General features: G+C 39.8%; 1 protein-coding gene across 2 annotated transcripts in view; it reads left to right on the top strand.

The window, feature by feature from the left end:
• Nucleotides 1–17,336, top strand: part of LOC119799310 (protein Dok-7-like) — a 61,575-nt gene that overhangs the window by 14,445 nt on the left and 29,794 nt on the right. The window contains exons 5-9 of one of the 2 annotated variants that reach the window (XM_038309143.1): nt 2,597–2,716; nt 9,495–9,593; nt 10,061–10,854; nt 15,828–15,876; nt 16,009–16,515. In XM_038309143.1, coding sequence (XP_038165071.1) covers nt 2,597–2,716; nt 9,495–9,593; nt 10,061–10,854; nt 15,828–15,876; nt 16,009–16,515 — 1,569 coding nt within the window. The remainder of the gene's footprint in view (nt 1–2,596; nt 2,717–9,494; nt 9,594–10,060; nt 10,855–15,827; nt 15,877–16,008; nt 16,516–17,336) is intronic. The other variant, XM_038309144.1, reaches the window with a different exon arrangement.

The raw sequence follows: 17,336 nt of genomic DNA, 5'->3' as shown, positions 1-17,336 counted from the left end.
GACTCCTAAATGCAGACACAGCAAACCTTTACATTTCTGTACGGATGTTTGTAAGAAAATTGAGCACTTCTCTTATCTTCTAGTTTCTGGTAAGACTTGAAGCCCCTTAAGTTTTACCACTGATGCAGTTAGCCTGAAAACCATAAACGTCATGTTGCTGCTTGGATGGCTGCTGTTGGTGTTAGAAACCCTTGGCTCATAAGTCCCTGTGAAGATAGAAGCAAACCCACACCTCCTACCTCCTAAACCCATTTAATAAGTTCTGGGGCTTTTTATAGAGACAGTGTTTTGTCACTTGTTGAAGCAAAGAGCAGAAGGGTCCACTTGACTTTTTTTTTGTTCTACTCTGAATAATATGAGCCAAATAAACTCTGCCACCTGTGCTTTGCTTTGCTTTGTGTTTGTTTTGCACCCTGGCTTTTGGCAGTGCACCTGATGTTCTTTATCTGCTAATAAAAGTGTGACTTGTGGGCGTATAGTCACAACTTTAAAAGTTTCATAAATACTTAGCTCGCTTCTCTGGATGAGAGATGTGTTGATTAAAGCAATATAACAGCCGGCAGCCAGCAGATTCTCGTTTTCAGCTGGTGAAGACGTTCGAGCAGACGATACTGCTGACCGTTGACCCCTCTTGCTGCAGGGGTGAGATTAGAAATGCGATTTACATGGGTGGTCTTGAAGACGGCGCAGTGGACCCTTTGTTGTTCACACATTGTAGCAGAAAAGCAGCTGTATTGTCATAGATGTCTGAGGAGCGAGAGACCTCTGACCTTTGGATAGTTGTTGTTTTCTTTGAGGCTCTGAGCTGAAAGACAGGTGTTTTTGTCTCAATCTGCTCCACTGGTTTGATGTTAAATTTAATAGTGACATGCCGAGAAGAAGGAATGTCACCTTAGAGGTTTTAGTGGCATCTCAGCAGTGAAACTGATGTGAGCTTTGCGGTTTAATACAGACTTAATCTTGTCTTTAGATTGTCATAGCATAAGCATTGGCGTATTTGGAAAATATACACTAATCTCTTCAATTAGAACCTGTCAGCTGTAGGCTGCACAGTGGAACACTGTTCAATTCAATTCAGTTTATTTATATAGCGCCAATTCACAACACAAGTCATTTCAAGGCACTTCACAGTTCAAACAGATCATACAGTCAAATTGATTCAAAGTTTTCAATCTACGGTAAGTAAAACCAATTGATTGCATCAACTCATTGACTCAAATACAGTCCCTCACACTAAGCATGCTTGTAGCGACAGTGGCGAGGAACAACTCCCTTTTAACAGGAAGAAACCTCCAGCAGAACCAGGCTCGGTGTGAGCGGCCATCTGCTGAGGCCCACTGGGGTTCAAGGAGACGGAAGCAGAGACACAAAAAGCAACTGTAAAAGGCGGCCCCGTCCAGGAAACACACAGCCAGGCAGACAAGCTCCATGCCAGCTCCCATGTCAAAGGATGAAGAGAGCACATCAAGCCAGTCACATTCAGAGAAACAGGATTACACTGGAAAAACAGATCTCCAACATCCATAAACAAAGGTGTTGATGGAAGCAGCACAGCTTATATTTCTCTCCAGGATGGTGTCACAGCCAAACAGGAACAGACGAGGCAAAGCTACTATGAGAAAAAGCAGAGAGTGCATAATGTTATTGAACAGATTCATTTAAAGCTTTATATGTGAGAAGGATGATTTTAAATTATGTTCTTGATTTAACAAGAAGCCAATGAAGAGAAGCCAGGATAGGAGAGATAAAATCTCTTTAATTTTCATCAGAACTCTGGCTGCAGCATTTTGGATCAGCTGAAGGCTTTTAACTACAGTTTGTGGACTTCCTGACTGTAAAGAATTACAATAGTCCAGCCTTGAAGTAACAAATGCATGGACGAGTTTCTCAGCATCACCCCTGGACAGGATATTTCTAATTTTTGCAATATTGCACAGATGAAAGAAGGACATTGCACATTGTTGACTTAAAGCAAAAAGATTTTAGGTTTAAATGGCATGGTGTCTCTACATTTTTTTTCTCTGAGCAGTATGGGAGGAAAATGACTTTTTATTCGATCTCTGTTAATTGCCACTAGGCTAGTGTTTTGTATGTTGCTCTGTGATGGACTGGTAGCCTGTCCAGTCTGTTCCCATGTACAAATAAGCAGGTAGAGACAGTTGATTGGTGACTGAGTGAATGAATTGAGTAATTCAGTCAGTCATCAGCACCAAGGTCATGACACATGTACATTGGTACATAATTAATTAATTAATGGTTCTACATGACATTTAGTTTAAATTTGTGGAGCTGTTGTACTTCATCTTTAATTACAAATACAAAGTAAAATTAAAGCAGTGATTGAAAAAACGTGTTTGGGTGTGTCGGTGTGCTCTATTTTGTGCATGAGAGTGAGGACTACTTTTAGGATTGTGTATGTATGTCTTTATTGTTATGGATTTCAAACAAAATTGGTGACCAGAAATTAAACAAAAAAGGCAGTTTAGTGCATTTTTTTAAATTACTGATAACACCCACCCTATTTTGAACCATTCTTCAAAGGAACTAAGCTTTTTTGTTGATGTTGTGCAACACTGATGAGTTCTACTTTCTGCAGGGGCCGGTGTTTTTCTTCTTGCATCTGCAGAGGGCGAGCAGATCAGCTTTCTGCTTGACTGTATCGTTAGAGGCATCTGCCCCAGCAGGGGCCCTTATGGGCTGCGGCCCGTTTTGCCAGGTCAGTACCAAAAGAAATGCTCTTCCTTCAGAGATTAAGAAGTTATATGGGAAAAAAAGATCTATAAATAATATAGGGAGGGTGCAAAGTCTGGAAGACTTGACAGATTTTAAAACCTCAGTTTAAATAAATGATTTTATTTTATAATTAGTCATGCACTGTAAATTTTTATTATTTCATCAAACCTGGCAACCCACTGTTTATATAATCAGTGGGTTTGTGCTATTGGAGGTCTGGTAGGAGGAAATGACTATTTCCAAACAGCCAATGGTTTCTCCACCATGCGAGAGGAACCAATACTAAAATAAGGAAAGTTTGTTCACAACCATATTAAAAACTCATTATTTTTCTTTTTATTTGGAGTTTGGAACAGATAATCCGGAGCTAAAAGGTCAAACATGAAATGAGATTTTTGTTTTGCATTAATCATTAGACTGTAGCTTTCAAATACGATATTCTACAAGCAGGCATACACCTTTGGGAGTGGTGGCCTAGTGGTTTCGGGCATTGTGCTTGGGTTCCAGAGGTTTTGAGTTTAAGCCCCACTCCCACCGACTGCCACTCTGGCTCGCTGAGCAAAGACCTTTAACCCCACACTGCTCCCAGGGCACCGCACAATGGAAGCCCACTGCTCCCCAAGGTGATGAGTTAAATGCAGAGAGTTTATTTCATTCCTCTGTACTTGGGACAGTGTAATGACCATAGAAAAAAGCTGAAAATAAAACAAAAAGCCGCTTTGAACATGAAGCTATCTCTGTTCTATTTAGCTCATTAACAAGCTTCTGTGCCCTGCTGACCCAGCGCAGTCTTTTTACTGCTTTGTGGCTAAGTTTCTGCTGCTCTTGGATGTTTTTTCCTTGTTTATAATACCACTAACTGCTGAATAAGGGATATTAAGAAGTAGGGACGTTATTGCACTACCTTTAGAGTAACAGCTCCTGAATGCAACACACAGATTGTATACACCTGGGCTCCTGGAGGTAAAGGTTTATTTTTTTATCTTTCAGGCCAATCAGCTCAATCCTTATCTTTTATAACATCTAAACAGAGATACTTCACAGATATAATTTAAAACTGGAAAAATGCAGGAGGATTTTTCTTCTCTAAGATTATTGGCAAAACATTTAATAATACTTCTGTCTGCTTTCTCACGGTCGACGGGCCAACAAATATCCTGTGACTGTGGCATGTGAATTCCACTCAACCAGGGCATGGGATGGCTTTGCTTACTTCTTTACTGAACCCCCCCCCCCAAAAAAAAGAGTAGAAGGGCATATACATTCATATCAAGTCCAAAAAAAAAAAGATGTCTCAAACTATAACTGATCTTGACAAAATGTCCAAATTTCACAGAATAAACTACAAAAATAAAGCAGAAACCATACACCAACTAAGTTTTTTCACCTGTTGTCTTGATGTTTTAACCAAAGTCTTCATTAAGAATTCCTGCTTGTCCCAACTTCTGACTTAACTTATAAATGTATACCTTCAGTCAGGTGTTTTCCCCCACGGTCTAAAAAACTACTTTTGAAAAGGAGTGCCCTGTGACAGACTGAGGACCTGTCCAGATTGTACCCTGCCTCTTGCCCAAAGACTGCAGGAGATACGCACTGGCAGCACCTCCATCCTGACAATGACTATGCGCGAGAAAATGGATGGTGGATGTTAAAAAAGAGCAACTTAGACGAACTGACACCGCATAATTACAGAAACATCTTAAACCTCCCTCTTATCAGGAAAAACCTGTGGTTCAACAATTAAACACCTTCCTTACAGTGGCACTTCAATGTCTTCCAGTCAAGCTTCCATGCTCACTGTCAACTGTCCTGGTCAAGGTGTTTGATGACTTCTGTATAAATGCAGACTATAGAAGCATCACATTGCTGGTCTTATTGTACCTTAGTGCAGCATACAACAGTGTGGATCCTTCCATCTTATAAGAGCACCTGGCATTTCTGGTACAGTATTGGACTGGTTTAAACCCTAAGCAGAGGGACCTCTTGTGTAAGTAGGCAAGTTTACATCAGAGACTACAGGAATCACATTTGGAGTTACCCAAGGTTCCATCTTAGGGCCCATTTTATTCAAAATCTGCCTTCTCCCCATTACCCGGATCTTAATAAAAAAATAAAACATAAGTTACCATAACAAAGCTTTACATTACAGTGTCACCATGTGGCTATGAACCATTTACCTGCTGGGTAAATGCATAGAAGAAATTAACGCATGGATATGCTAAAGGTTAATGCAACAGAAGAAAAAAAACAAAAGTAAGAGTTTTTGGACCAAGAGAATAGTGTTTAAAAGTTTAAACTTCAATTAAAGGCACACTATGCAACATTTTTCAGTTAATTAATGTGTTCCATAACGTTATGGATGATTAAATGAGTCATTTCAGGTTGAACAAAGGTATTCTCGGCCGCCCTGGTGGTCTGTGGGGGAAATACTGCACTTGCAACTGCAGGAGCACCGACCCGCACCCACAGGCTCAGAAGTCTCGTGAGAGTCAGTGTTGCTTTACGGCGAGAACTGCTACACCCCCCAGTTAAAAGCATGCTCGTTGCTAGCACAGTGGCGATCTTTGTGCAGTAATGCTACGTTCACGCAGCAAAAGCACGTCTGCTGCTTAATTTTTGCTGCTTGTACCAGTTTGTTCTGACGCGCGGCTGAAGCAGCTTTGCTGCTCTGGCTGCGGTGCAAAAGTGTGTCTGACGCGCGTTGGGCGGAGCTTCACTAACCTTTCTCTGCCTTGCAGCTATATTTGCTGTGATCAGTGGGAATAAAGTAGTTTTAATATGTGTTTAAGTGAGAAAATACACCTGAAAACGTAATCAGTGCAGTCAGTTCATTCAGATTATTATCCTGCCTTCAATATTTTTTCTGTCGGAGCCGCTCAGACCCCCACATACCAGGGATGTGCCGACAGTAGGGATCCCTTCATCAGCAGCGGTTCACCGCGGCAGCTGGTAGGTGTTTTTCATCTAAATAATCCAAACTGCATATTCTGCCGGCAGATTTCTGCATTTTAAGTTAATTTAGGCGTCAATAAACTGTTTAAGAGGAGTGATCATCAGCGCTGTGTCTCTCTCCCTGCGTTAAACGCGTCCAATGCGCTGCTTCAGCTGCTCAGACGTGCTGCGCCTGCTGCTCAAAACGCGCCGCTGGACCTTTTGCTGCGCCTTGACGTGCGTCAACCATTGACTTTGCATGTAAACTCGCTGCTTCTGTCGCGCCAGCTACGTCCAGTGTGAACGCAGCATTAGTCATTCGCTGCTAAGCTCAAAACAACCGCGCCTGGCTTGACGGAGAAACCAGGAGAACAGCTGAGCATATTTACGACAGTGCACTTTTACTTTCGCCCTCTGGGGGGAGCCTCGCTGGAAAATCAACACCGGTTGCATAGTGTACCTTTAATACAGATAGGAACAGCAAATTAGGTTTGAAATCAGGGTGTAGTGAGGATCCAAGCCCAGAACCTTCAGAGGCTCATAAGGACAGTGACAAAGTCAGCCTTTTGTCATGCAATATTACTGCCAGATTATGAGACTATTAATAATTAGAACTGGAAGTTATAGTTAATTTATATGTCATTCAAATCAAGGGTAACTCCAAGTAATGATTATTAGTTAAATGATTACAACTGACAGTTTGTTCAATTAGCAGCTGTTATTATTGGCTTACCTTTGTGCCTGGACATTTTGGACCAGCTGTCAAAATCCAAAATGTCTCCTCATCAGTGAATATCAATAACTTTGTTCATAATTCCAGCAGAGTAACTGCTGGGTTTCCAGCTCAGGGATTCTCCAAAAAGGATGCCATCCTTTTCTTTTCTTTTTTTCTCCAACAAAACAGACCAGATCTGCAGAGATTGCATCATATGTTACATGATTTCCAGTTGGACCTGTGGCCATCAATTAAGTTAAAGAGAAAGGGTGGTTTCTGGTGGTTTTAAAGGTGCCTCTATTTTATCATTTGCAGAATGAATTACTGCAACAGTGTCTTCAAACAGCCACCTGATTGAAAGACTGCTGCAGTTGATCCAGAATGCTGCTGTCCGCATCCTCACTAAAACTAAGAAAATGGTGCACAGCTGGAACTCAGCTTTACTAAATGTTTTGAGACCATAACTTAAATTGGCCTCTGTGCCAGGAAACCACCTGATTTTATTAAAATGTTCAAACTGTACTGAAAAAGTTAAGTCTCAGGACACTTGAGCAATAGATATACACTGAAGTTGTTATGAAAACTATTACCAGCGTTCCTGCTTTTATTTACCACAATACTACCCGTGTAGAGTGTGAAAGAGAAGAGTCTTAATCGTATTCTAGGTTTCACTCATCTCACCTCCCAATCACAGATTGAGCTCATTTTCCTATTTTTAGAGTGTGAAGGGGAATAAATAGAAGGGGGTATGTTGGAAAGGGGCCGGGGGGGGGGGGTCAAAGTCACAGTTCACATAAGCAGAGAAGTAAAAGCCTTCTAATCGCTCTGAGCATGTGTGTAACCCCATCCTCTAGATTCCTCTGCTGCCGTCTCTGATCATTCATCCAGAGCTCCGCTTTTTAGGTTTTGTTGTCATAGATCTTCTCTGCAGTGAACAGTTAGGCATCTTGTTTCCCTTTTGGTTCTCCATAACGTCCTACACACCTCTCGATCTCACCCTCCTCTGTTGTTTAACTGCTATTATGATGCAACGTTTATTTTTCTCTATGAGCTGTTGACTTTTATGAAGCTCTATGTTATATATACTCTGGTAGGTTTGGATATCAATTCCAATCTCAACAATCAATTTAATTACGATTTTAAGAATTTAGAATCAAATTTTTTTGATCTGGTTTAATCTCAAATAGGATTGCTGGTATTAAAATAATTATGTTATCTGTTACCCGAATTACATAACTATAGTTATATAACATACTGATGCTGTTATTATATCAATATTCAGCAGCAAATTAATAAAGTAATTGTAGTTATTGGTGTAGATAACAATAATAGAAAATGCATTTAAAACAATCATATTTAGTTATGTTTTTTGTCATAAATTGTTATATGAAATCAATTCAGCACTGTAGTATCATTTTTTTTCTAGAACAGTCTTATACTTTAGTGCTCTGCCTTTCTTAATTATAATAGTTAAATAGTTTAATTAGTTTTAGTTTTGTAATAGTTTCATTAGATTTGAATCGGCAGTTGAAAATGGATAAATGGGTTAACTTAAAGATATAGCAAAAACGTAAAGTTATAGTGGAGGATTTTCACAAGTTTATTATAAGACCCGCCCTGTCCAATTCCTAAAAAAAATGAACACTCTTTGTGCACGCTCTGTTTCAAAGTTGCTGTTTGCATTGCTTATACAAGCTTAATTTCCAAAAGAAGATTTGCGATTTCTCCATTATGTCAGGCTCTCCACCTGTAAGTGAAAATGTGGATGAGCACATAGGGCGGCCTTATATAAACATGTCACCAGAATGATTGACAATTAGGAGGACCACCTATTTTGATGATCCACCTGGAAAAAGAATATCCTCCACTATACCTTTAAGACTGTAAAAAAGACTGTAAAAAGTTGCGCACATATTAAAAGAAGTCTTATAGTTAGTACTTGTCTTGGATCTTATAAGTACACCCCATGACATATCTGTGTATTGTCTGCTACTGTTTGCAGTGCATGTACAAGTGTGTTGTGTTTGGAAATTATGTGATGATCTAAAAGTCCATGATTGTAGCTCTTTTTACCCATTAAATAAAATGCAGAAAAAACAATCACCTTAACATTTGTAACCTTTATATTATCTATCCCAAAAAGGGGTGATCCTTTTGAAAAAATTATGGTAAGACAAAAGCTGGATTTACTTATGTAGGCAGAGTACATACAGTGTACATAGTATTGTCTGGGATTTTAATTTTTTGATGTTTTGATTTACATACATGGAAAAAATTGGAGAGCAGGCACTGTGGGAGTGGATAAATCACTTTAATTCAGCTAAATAATTTTAACTTAACTTCAGTCACAGTAGGGTGATACATTAAATTTTTGGATTGTTTTTATTTTTGTTATTGATAAAATAGTTTAAGAAAAATATCCTATGAATAATTTCTAAATTTCTTGATGTGAAATAAGTTGAAGTTTAAAACACTGATAACTGCGATCTATTAGTTTGCCAGCCTGCATTTTGCTGCTTAACACAACTGCTGCTCCTGTCTAAAAGTATAATAACTAGGTTTAAAAATAAAACCATTACCTTAATAACTATTATGGCTTCTGTTCTAACTTTCCTGTTAAGATATGTTATGTTTAATTTAATACCAGTTGTCTCAATGGGTCTTTGTAGGTTTAGATGACTTTCTGTAGAGTCACATATTGTCTTTTTAATTGACAATTTTATAATTGACATTTAACTTTGTTAAACCGGCTGTTTGCAGGATTTAAAATGATAAAGCAGAAAACAACCTTATTGATCAAGCACTGACCTTGGGGATTCAGGGTATGTTAGATCCTTGGCCAGCTCCAAGAATCTTACCAGCAGCAGCAATAGAAAGCATGCCAGAAGAGTCATGTGGCAGCGCTATTAATAAGGCCTGTAGTGGTGCACAAACATTGCAATGCAAGGTGCTTTTCCCTAGCCCAGCAAAAGCTTTGATGTTCTTACTGTTAAAACTTATATCAAACCCTTTGCCTGCATATCACAATGATTTCTTCTTTTTTTTGTGAATTTGATAAATATGAAATGTTGTCAAATGTAAGAATTGTTTCTTTTTTTTTTTTTTTTTTTGACAGAACTCAATTCAAGCCAGACAATTTCAGAGGAGAGGCTGAACCTGGAAACCCAGGAGCTGGAGAAGCGGCTAAGCATGCTCTCTCATATGAGCAGCACAGGTACTAAAGGATCATAGGTTTCTCAGAATCAGAGGTGTCAGACTTCAGTCCTCAAGGGCTGATGTCCTGCAACTTTTTGACCAAACCGAGAAGAATCTGATGTCTGGATTACCTCCTAAACATTTTCAACCTATTTCTTTCATTCTTGTGTGTTAAAGCAGAGAAAAGTTTCATTTTTTAGGACACTGGCCCTGTAGGACTGGAGTTTGGCATCTGTGCTCTAATATGTCAAAGATGGAATCTTAAAAATATATATACTGGGTTGCTTTAACTTCTCTACAAACTGAATGTGTGGTAATCTATGCAAAAACCTAACTTAGCAGATGTAACATTCTTTCATGAATATTACTCCACCGTTAATGTGATTCCTGAGTAATCAAAAAAAGAGAAATAAAGACTTAATTGTGTTTTTATGCTTTAATTTGTCCAAGGAAATGCTAAATGAATCACAATTATTTCCTTGGCAGTCTCGTCCACGAACTTCCCATCTGTTGGGGGAGATGATCGCAGCATATCTGGCTCTTCTGACACTTCCGACACCAGCCAGTCAGACTGCAGCATTGGCAGCCGGCTGGCCATTTGGACTGAACCTCCCTCAAGCTCTTCCGTAAGCGTGTGCCACATGGGCACTAAGGTGGCGCTGCAGGCTGTAGAAAAACATTCAGTAGTCCAGGCAGGCGGGGGTAGACTGTCAGCCAAGCCACCCAGGCAGCTTCATGAGATAGGCCGTCAGAGCTCTTCAGACAGCGGCATTGCAACCGGAAGCCATTCCTCCTACTCTGGGAGCTTCTCCTCGTACACAGGCAGCCTTGACATCACTCCAGCAGAGGATTTCGGCTCTGTGTTTAGTTTGCCACCCCACCTGGCTCGAGAACTGAGCCCTTGCATTTGTCCCACTGCTCCTGATCACGAGTACCAAGTGCCAACCACGCTTCTTCGGTATCTTTATGACTCTCCTAAAGGTGTGGCACATGAAGCGAGTGGAGGTGACAAAGATTCTGAGCCAGTAAAAGCCACCAAAGACTACCCAGTTCCTTCAGAGCATCCAACAGAGTTGAAAGGGGATACAAGTGAAGAAAAAGCAGCTGAGGTTCAATCAGAAACTACAGATAGACAATCTGTTGGGATACACAATCAGAGCCTTTTGAAGGATGGCAGAAAGACAAGTATGATGCCCTCTAGTGGCTCCTCTCATACCCACAGCTCGCTCACTGCCTCCAAATCTATTGTGGCAATCTGCTCAGCGTGTGGTGGATTCAAGGTAAGAGAAACTGTTTTTGTTCTTTTTCTTTGTACTTTTTCTTCCAAACTCTCTTGTTTTGGGTTTTCCGGTGAATGTCAGTCAGCCACAACTTGTGTGTTTGCGTTATCAGCAGCATTTCATCTGCTCTTTGGATTACTGTAACACTGGCCTTTGAGGTTGTACGAAGGCTGCCAGCAATGCCTCTCTGCATTCGGTTGCAGAACGGCTAACAAACCCACGGTCCATCTGTCTAGCAAGTCAGCATAGCAACCAGTTTAGTTTCACAACGTCATTGTTTCAAGCAGGTCTGCACTTTACACTGAGCTTACAGTGAGTCTGAGTTCTTTCTTCTTTTGTTGATTCATCTTTCATTTTGAGCGCTGTAAGTGGATTTTTCAGTGAGATTTGTTAATGTTCTAATAATCTAGTTATCAAACTTCAGAGTTTTATGATTATGTTCCTACAAGAGACTGCAAGGAGTCTTTTCTCAGAATTATTATAATTTGGCTGTAAACACTATTGTGAATTCCAGTTATTGAATTCTTTCGAATTGTCTTTTTCCTTTGTCAATGCAAGTGTTGTGGAAGTTTACTAGAAGATTATGAATGTATAAAAAAAAAAAACTAGAACTGGAAGCTATAGCTAATTAATAGGTTGTTCAAAATCACTTAATGAATATTAGTTTAATGACTATAACAGTAATTTGTTTACTCACCAGAGTTCTTATATTTCTCTTGCAAAAAAAGTTTGGACTCCTGGGCCGGCTGTTTCAAATCCAGTTGCGTTCACCAATTTAGTAGACTACGGCTATCAAGAGAGTCATTAATCACCAACCAAAGAAATTTGACTCTGTTACTAAAAGAAAAGTCAATATGGCCTGAATGATATATACTTGTTTTCTAACCCAAAATAAGATTTTCATTTGTTCCACTTTAGGGTTGTCAAAAGTATTGATACTCAAAAAAGTATCGATACTGAAAAGTTGTATCCGGATACAATACTCATTTTAAAAAGTATCGATACAGTGCTACCATCAGTGGCACCTAAACAGTCATTCATTTTATGCGCAGATGAGAGGAAAACGCACTTTCAGAACACTGCCTGATTGAATAATTCTTTGCACTTTTCGGTTTCAGACTTTTTTCTGTAACAGGTGCAGCTGCTGAGAATTATTTTTGTTTCTTAACCGGTTTGGCTAGTGTCATTGTTCTGTGTGCAAAGCATAGCCAAGGAAGGAACACTTAATTTTAATTTTGTAAGTTTTTTTTATCAAGCTTGCTTAATATTGTGCACAACATACAACCTCAAAATATTGTTTATTGTATTTATTTATCTATTTATTGTATTTTGTTTAATAATTTAAAAAATTCTGTTGAATTTTGGAGTCTTTGTTTTTATTCTTTTGGTATCGAAAATAACATTGAGTATCGAATATTTTACTTAGTATCGGTATCGAGTTGAAAAGTTTAGTATCGTGACAACCCTAGTCCACTCTATAAAGCAGGCACACTGCCCTGCATGTTTTATGCTGCGTTCACACCGGACGCAGCAGGCGCGACAGAAGCAGCGAGTTCAGAAGCAGCGAGTTTACATGCAAAGTCAATGGTTGACGCGCGTCAAGGTGCAGCAAAATTTCCCGCGGCGCGTTTAGGGCAGCAGGCGCAGCGCGTTTGTTGCAGCTGAAGCAGCGCGTCGGGCGCGTTTAAGCGTGACCCCCGGCATGCATCATGTGCGGATTAGAAACTACTGAGATTGCTCAGACAACAAGAGAGCGCGGGGTGTGGGGAGGAGGTTGCTGGTGAAACCTGTGCAGCATATCTGTCCAAAGCGATGCTCTGATCAACCAGCGATCCAGGCGACTGGTTGATCAGAGAGCTGATTGGATCAGTCCGATACGTTTCTCTGGTTACTCTCACCTAGTTACCACTCAAAGCTGTGCATCCTGTGAAGCGGCAGAGGTTCATTCCTCGAGGAAAAAATATCAGACTAATTTTACAGCAGAATATACTAAAGTATATCAGCATCTAGTGAAGCTAAGGAACAGTGGCGGATCTAGACTAAATGTACCAGGGGACCAGGAGGGGGCCAGAGTGTTTTCATGGGGGCCCAGAAAAGCATGAAAAAAAAAACAAAAAAACAGGGCAAGAGATTCAAATATATTATATTAAGAGAGCTGAAGTGAAATTTCCTTTCAATTAGGTTCAATAAAAATCCTATTTCGTATGAGGTCCATATACATTTATAATTTAGGAATTTTAAATATTTTTGACTTAATTTCAGTCAAAAGTACCGTTTTCTATCAAATTTAGATTAGAATTCAAGAAAAACTGTTACATTCATCTGTAAAAATTAGAGCCTTTTTTCTATTTGTTGTGGGAAAAAAAACATTTAGCAGATAAAAACTGGGTTACTTTCTCAATACCACTGAAGCTATCACCCGATTGTTTTTGAATAATTATTAAAACAGAATTTATAAAGAAAAAGAATTAAATAGACCCAAAGGACCTATCAGTTACTATGTCTGTTCCAGTGCAGACCATCATTAGAATTTCTTTAAAGTATTACAGGGTTTCTGCGGGTCATTCAATTATTATTTTTTTAAATTAAGGCCTTAATTGGCATTAAAATTCCTTAAATTTGATAATCAAGGCATTAAAATGCTTCGGAAAATAAGCTTGAGGCAGAGAAAAGGCTAGCGAATGGGAAAAATGCAACCAAAGTGGCGGGGAAACCAAGAACTCGGGACATGGCTGCAGCCTGTCCATGGTGAAGGATTTTGCGTTATGCTACGTTCACACCGGACGCAGCAAAAGCAGCAAAATCGCATCTGCTGCTTCATTTTTGCTGCTTGTACCAGTTAGTTCTGACGCGCGGCTGAAGCAGCTTTGCTGCTCTGGCTGCGCGGTGCAAAAGTGGGTCTGACGCGCGTTGGGCTAAGCTTCACTATTCTTTCTCTGCCTTGCAGCTATATTTGCTGTGATCAGTGGGAATAAAGTAGTTTTAATATCTTTTTAATTGAGAAAATACAGCTGAAAACCTTATCAGTGCAGTCAGTTCATCCAGATTACAATCCTGCCTTCCAATGTTATTTCTGTCGGAGCCGCTCAGACCCCCACATACCGGCGGTGCGCCGACAGTGGGAATCCATTCAACAGCAGCCTCTTGCCGGGTCGCCTCCTCGAGGTTCACTGTGGCAGCTGGTAGGTGTTTTTCATCTAAATAATCCGATCTGCAGGCACCAGAATAATAAAAGCGAACATATTCTGCCGGCAGATTTCTGCATTTTAAGTTAATTTATGCATCAATAAACTGTTTCAGAGGAGTGATCATAGCGCTCTGTATCATCAGTGCTGTGTCTCTCCCTGCCAGCTCCCAGATCAGCTTCTCTGATTGGTTGATGCGGCGCGTCGAGCAGCAAAAGTTAAATTTTTCCATCTCGGGCAGCAGCGCGTTTGCGGCGCGCCACGCGCGTCAGATGCTTAAACGCGGCCGACGAGCTGCTTCAGCTGCTAAGACGCGCTGCGCCTTCTGGTCAAAATGCGCTGCGGGACCTTTTGCTGCACCTTGACTTTGCAAGTAAACTCGCTGCTTCTGTCGCGCCTGCTGCGTCCGGTGTGAACGCGGCATAACTGGTACAAGCAGCAAAAATGAAGCAGCAGACGCGATTTTGCTGCTCTTACTGCGTCCGGTGTGAACGTAGCATCAGATGTTTCCTAGCTTCCACACACCTGTTATCAATTGATAGCAGATTATCAGGCTTTGATGAATTGCAATCATCTGAATCCGGTGTGCTGAAGCTCAGAAACATCCAAAACATGCAGAGCAGTGTGTCTTGAGGACCAGGGTTGAAAAACACTGCTCTAAAGCCTCGAACTCAACGCTAACTCTGACATTTTGAATTAAAAAAAGCTTCCCCGATGGGAAGCAAAACGTCTTCAATCTTGGAAACGAAACCAGTGGATTATTTTCTAACTTTTTTGGAATGACTATGACCTGGATGAAATGAGAATCTTCAGCAGCAGATATAAGGCCAAATTTGAATTCTGTTATCTGAATGATTTTAATAAAATCCATTCCAAACAAGAACTTTCCAATTGTTTAATTTTGATGACTCTCTGTGAATCCTGGTCTAATTTTTCTGTTCTTCACTGAAAATAAGAGTGAATCCTTGATTGGGCTGTAGCCCATCTGCTTTAATGTTAAATGTGTTTGGTGTTCGGGGATGATTTTCTGCAGACCTTTGCTGCTTTTAAAGGGAGACTATTAAGGCTACTGCAGCCTTTCGTTTTGTGTCAGTCTTTGGACTCTCGTTTAACATCACCACTGTGTTTTTAATCCACACAACTAGAATTTACTTGAGTTTTTCTCTATTTCATATCATATGATGTAAACACACGTAGTGTTGTAAATAGTGAACAGCTGATATAGTGCCTTGGGGTAAGGGTACTCCAAAGCGTTTTACACCACATTCAGTCATTCATACATTCAGGCACACATTCCCTTTCTGATGAATGTAAATATATGTACTCAGGAGTTTCTGAGTTTCTCAAACAAGCTTAAAAATTCAAAGTCACATAAACTGTCTTAATTCCTAATTTAATGATTGGTTTAAACTTGGTTTTCAGTACATCTGGATGTGTTGATCTGATGCTATATAAATGACCAAATTGCTATTTATGTGTAATTGCAATGAAACTGATGAACTAACAAATGTGTTTAACTACTATAACTATCAAATGAGTATTTTCCAACATTACATCAACTTATTTCTTTCATCAACCGCTGGAATTTGTCTCAGGGGATCGTAAATCAATCAAAAACATGATTCTCCCAGCTAATTTGTTAATATTTTTGGATTTAATCTCGCAGCCAATCATTTATTTCTAAAATAATATTAGCATAATATCATAAAGTAAATCATAACGTGCCAAAGGACTCTAAAGTAGCTTCATATGAGAGAAAAAACATTTTTTACCTTCTTTACTTCATAGGGTAATCACTACATTCAAATGGGTTCTTCTGTGATGCCAACCCTACCAGGTAAGAAATCTCTCTAAAGCTTTCTAACTGTGGCGCATGTATTCTTTTGCCCATGCACGAACAGAAGTGTTGATGCATGCTGGGAAAACTCACTGATCTAGCAGCCATGCACTGTCATGCAAACCATTACAGTGAAGAGTATTCTGGAAAAGACCTGTACCACTAATGGACGCATCGCAGAGTCATCGAGAGGGCAGCCAGGGGAGGATGCGATGCTCCCAAAGAGAGGAGAGAAAAACATAGCAGACTTCTTATCTGATCTGTTCAGCTTTCTAAGTGCAGGCAGCCAACCACACACACCCAGCCTGTACGAGTCAATGAGCCCAGCTCCAGCAAATAGGCTCACCATGGCACCAGCTAACCCACTTTGGGACTCCCAGCAGAACAAAAGAGCCGTCATTTATGAAAACTGTTTGAAGTGTCAAGGAGAGCTCTGCCAACCTCTGCTACAGGTCACGCCTGCTAAAATGCCCCCCAGCAGGGGTATTTCCGGATGTCAAAGCGTCCCAACTGAGCTATACGTGAAGAAAAGCCAAGTTAGTGACAGTACTGCTGATGAGGAGCTGCTTCGTGAACTCCTCAGAGATGCTGATGAGATGTGTCAGCCTGAAGATGTAAATGATTCAACAGGAAATGGAGGTAAGAGAGACAGACCCCTGGTATCCTTTGTGCCTCTGAAGAGGATCTTGACTTCATTCTTTTCACTGCCTTTTCCTTTTACTATTTTCTGCTTATTGAATCACTGATTGTGTGGCTATTTTTTTTTTTTGTCATTTACATTCAAACTCGTCTAAACCTAAATATGCTCAAGTATAGAATTATGATTTTTATACTAGTCAAACACATTTCTAATTAATGCTTTTTATGGTTAATCAACAACTTGATGAAATCTAAAGGATGAGATACTGGGTACCATGCTTGTTTTGAAAACCATTAAATTCCTAGATGTTATACACGATCATGATAATTTAAGGCGTTAGGTGTATATTGTACCTTCCAATGATCCTCTTAAAATGTATGGCTAAAAATACTCTAGACATGTCAACATTCTGGAAGACCACAAATTAAGATTCAGCTTTCGAGGAGCCATCATTTCAAATTTGAACTCATGATAAACAAGCTGACAGTGAATGTGTATTTGACTTTGCGTACTTGTGTGAAAATAAAAGTCATTAAAGAAAGGACAAAAGAAGAGTAAAATCTAAAAGTTTTGATCTATTGGTCTTTAGAAATCACCTTGTTAGAAGTATTTTCTGACTTTGTCATCATTTTATATTTTAGATTTGTGCTAAAGAAATTAGAACAGAGTGTTAAAGTGTGACAGCTAGTAAAAAAAGTAGGTAATGGTAACTCCCCCTTCCACTATTCTGTATCCTCTTTGTTCAAAATGCTATAAGTAGATATGCTGTTTAAGATAATTATGTTCATTGACTATTAACGTTGGACAGGTATGTTGATTT

The sequence above is a fragment of the Cyprinodon tularosa genome, unplaced genomic scaffold, assembly GCF_016077235.1.
Source record: "Cyprinodon tularosa strain WSP-4 unplaced genomic scaffold, ASM1607723v1 ctg658, whole genome shotgun sequence".
In the NCBI taxonomy this organism is placed as follows: domain Eukaryota; kingdom Metazoa; phylum Chordata; class Actinopteri; order Cyprinodontiformes; family Cyprinodontidae; genus Cyprinodon; species Cyprinodon tularosa.
The sequence above is the reverse complement of the archived record's forward strand: the minus strand, read 5'-3'. Positions and strand labels throughout refer to the sequence as shown.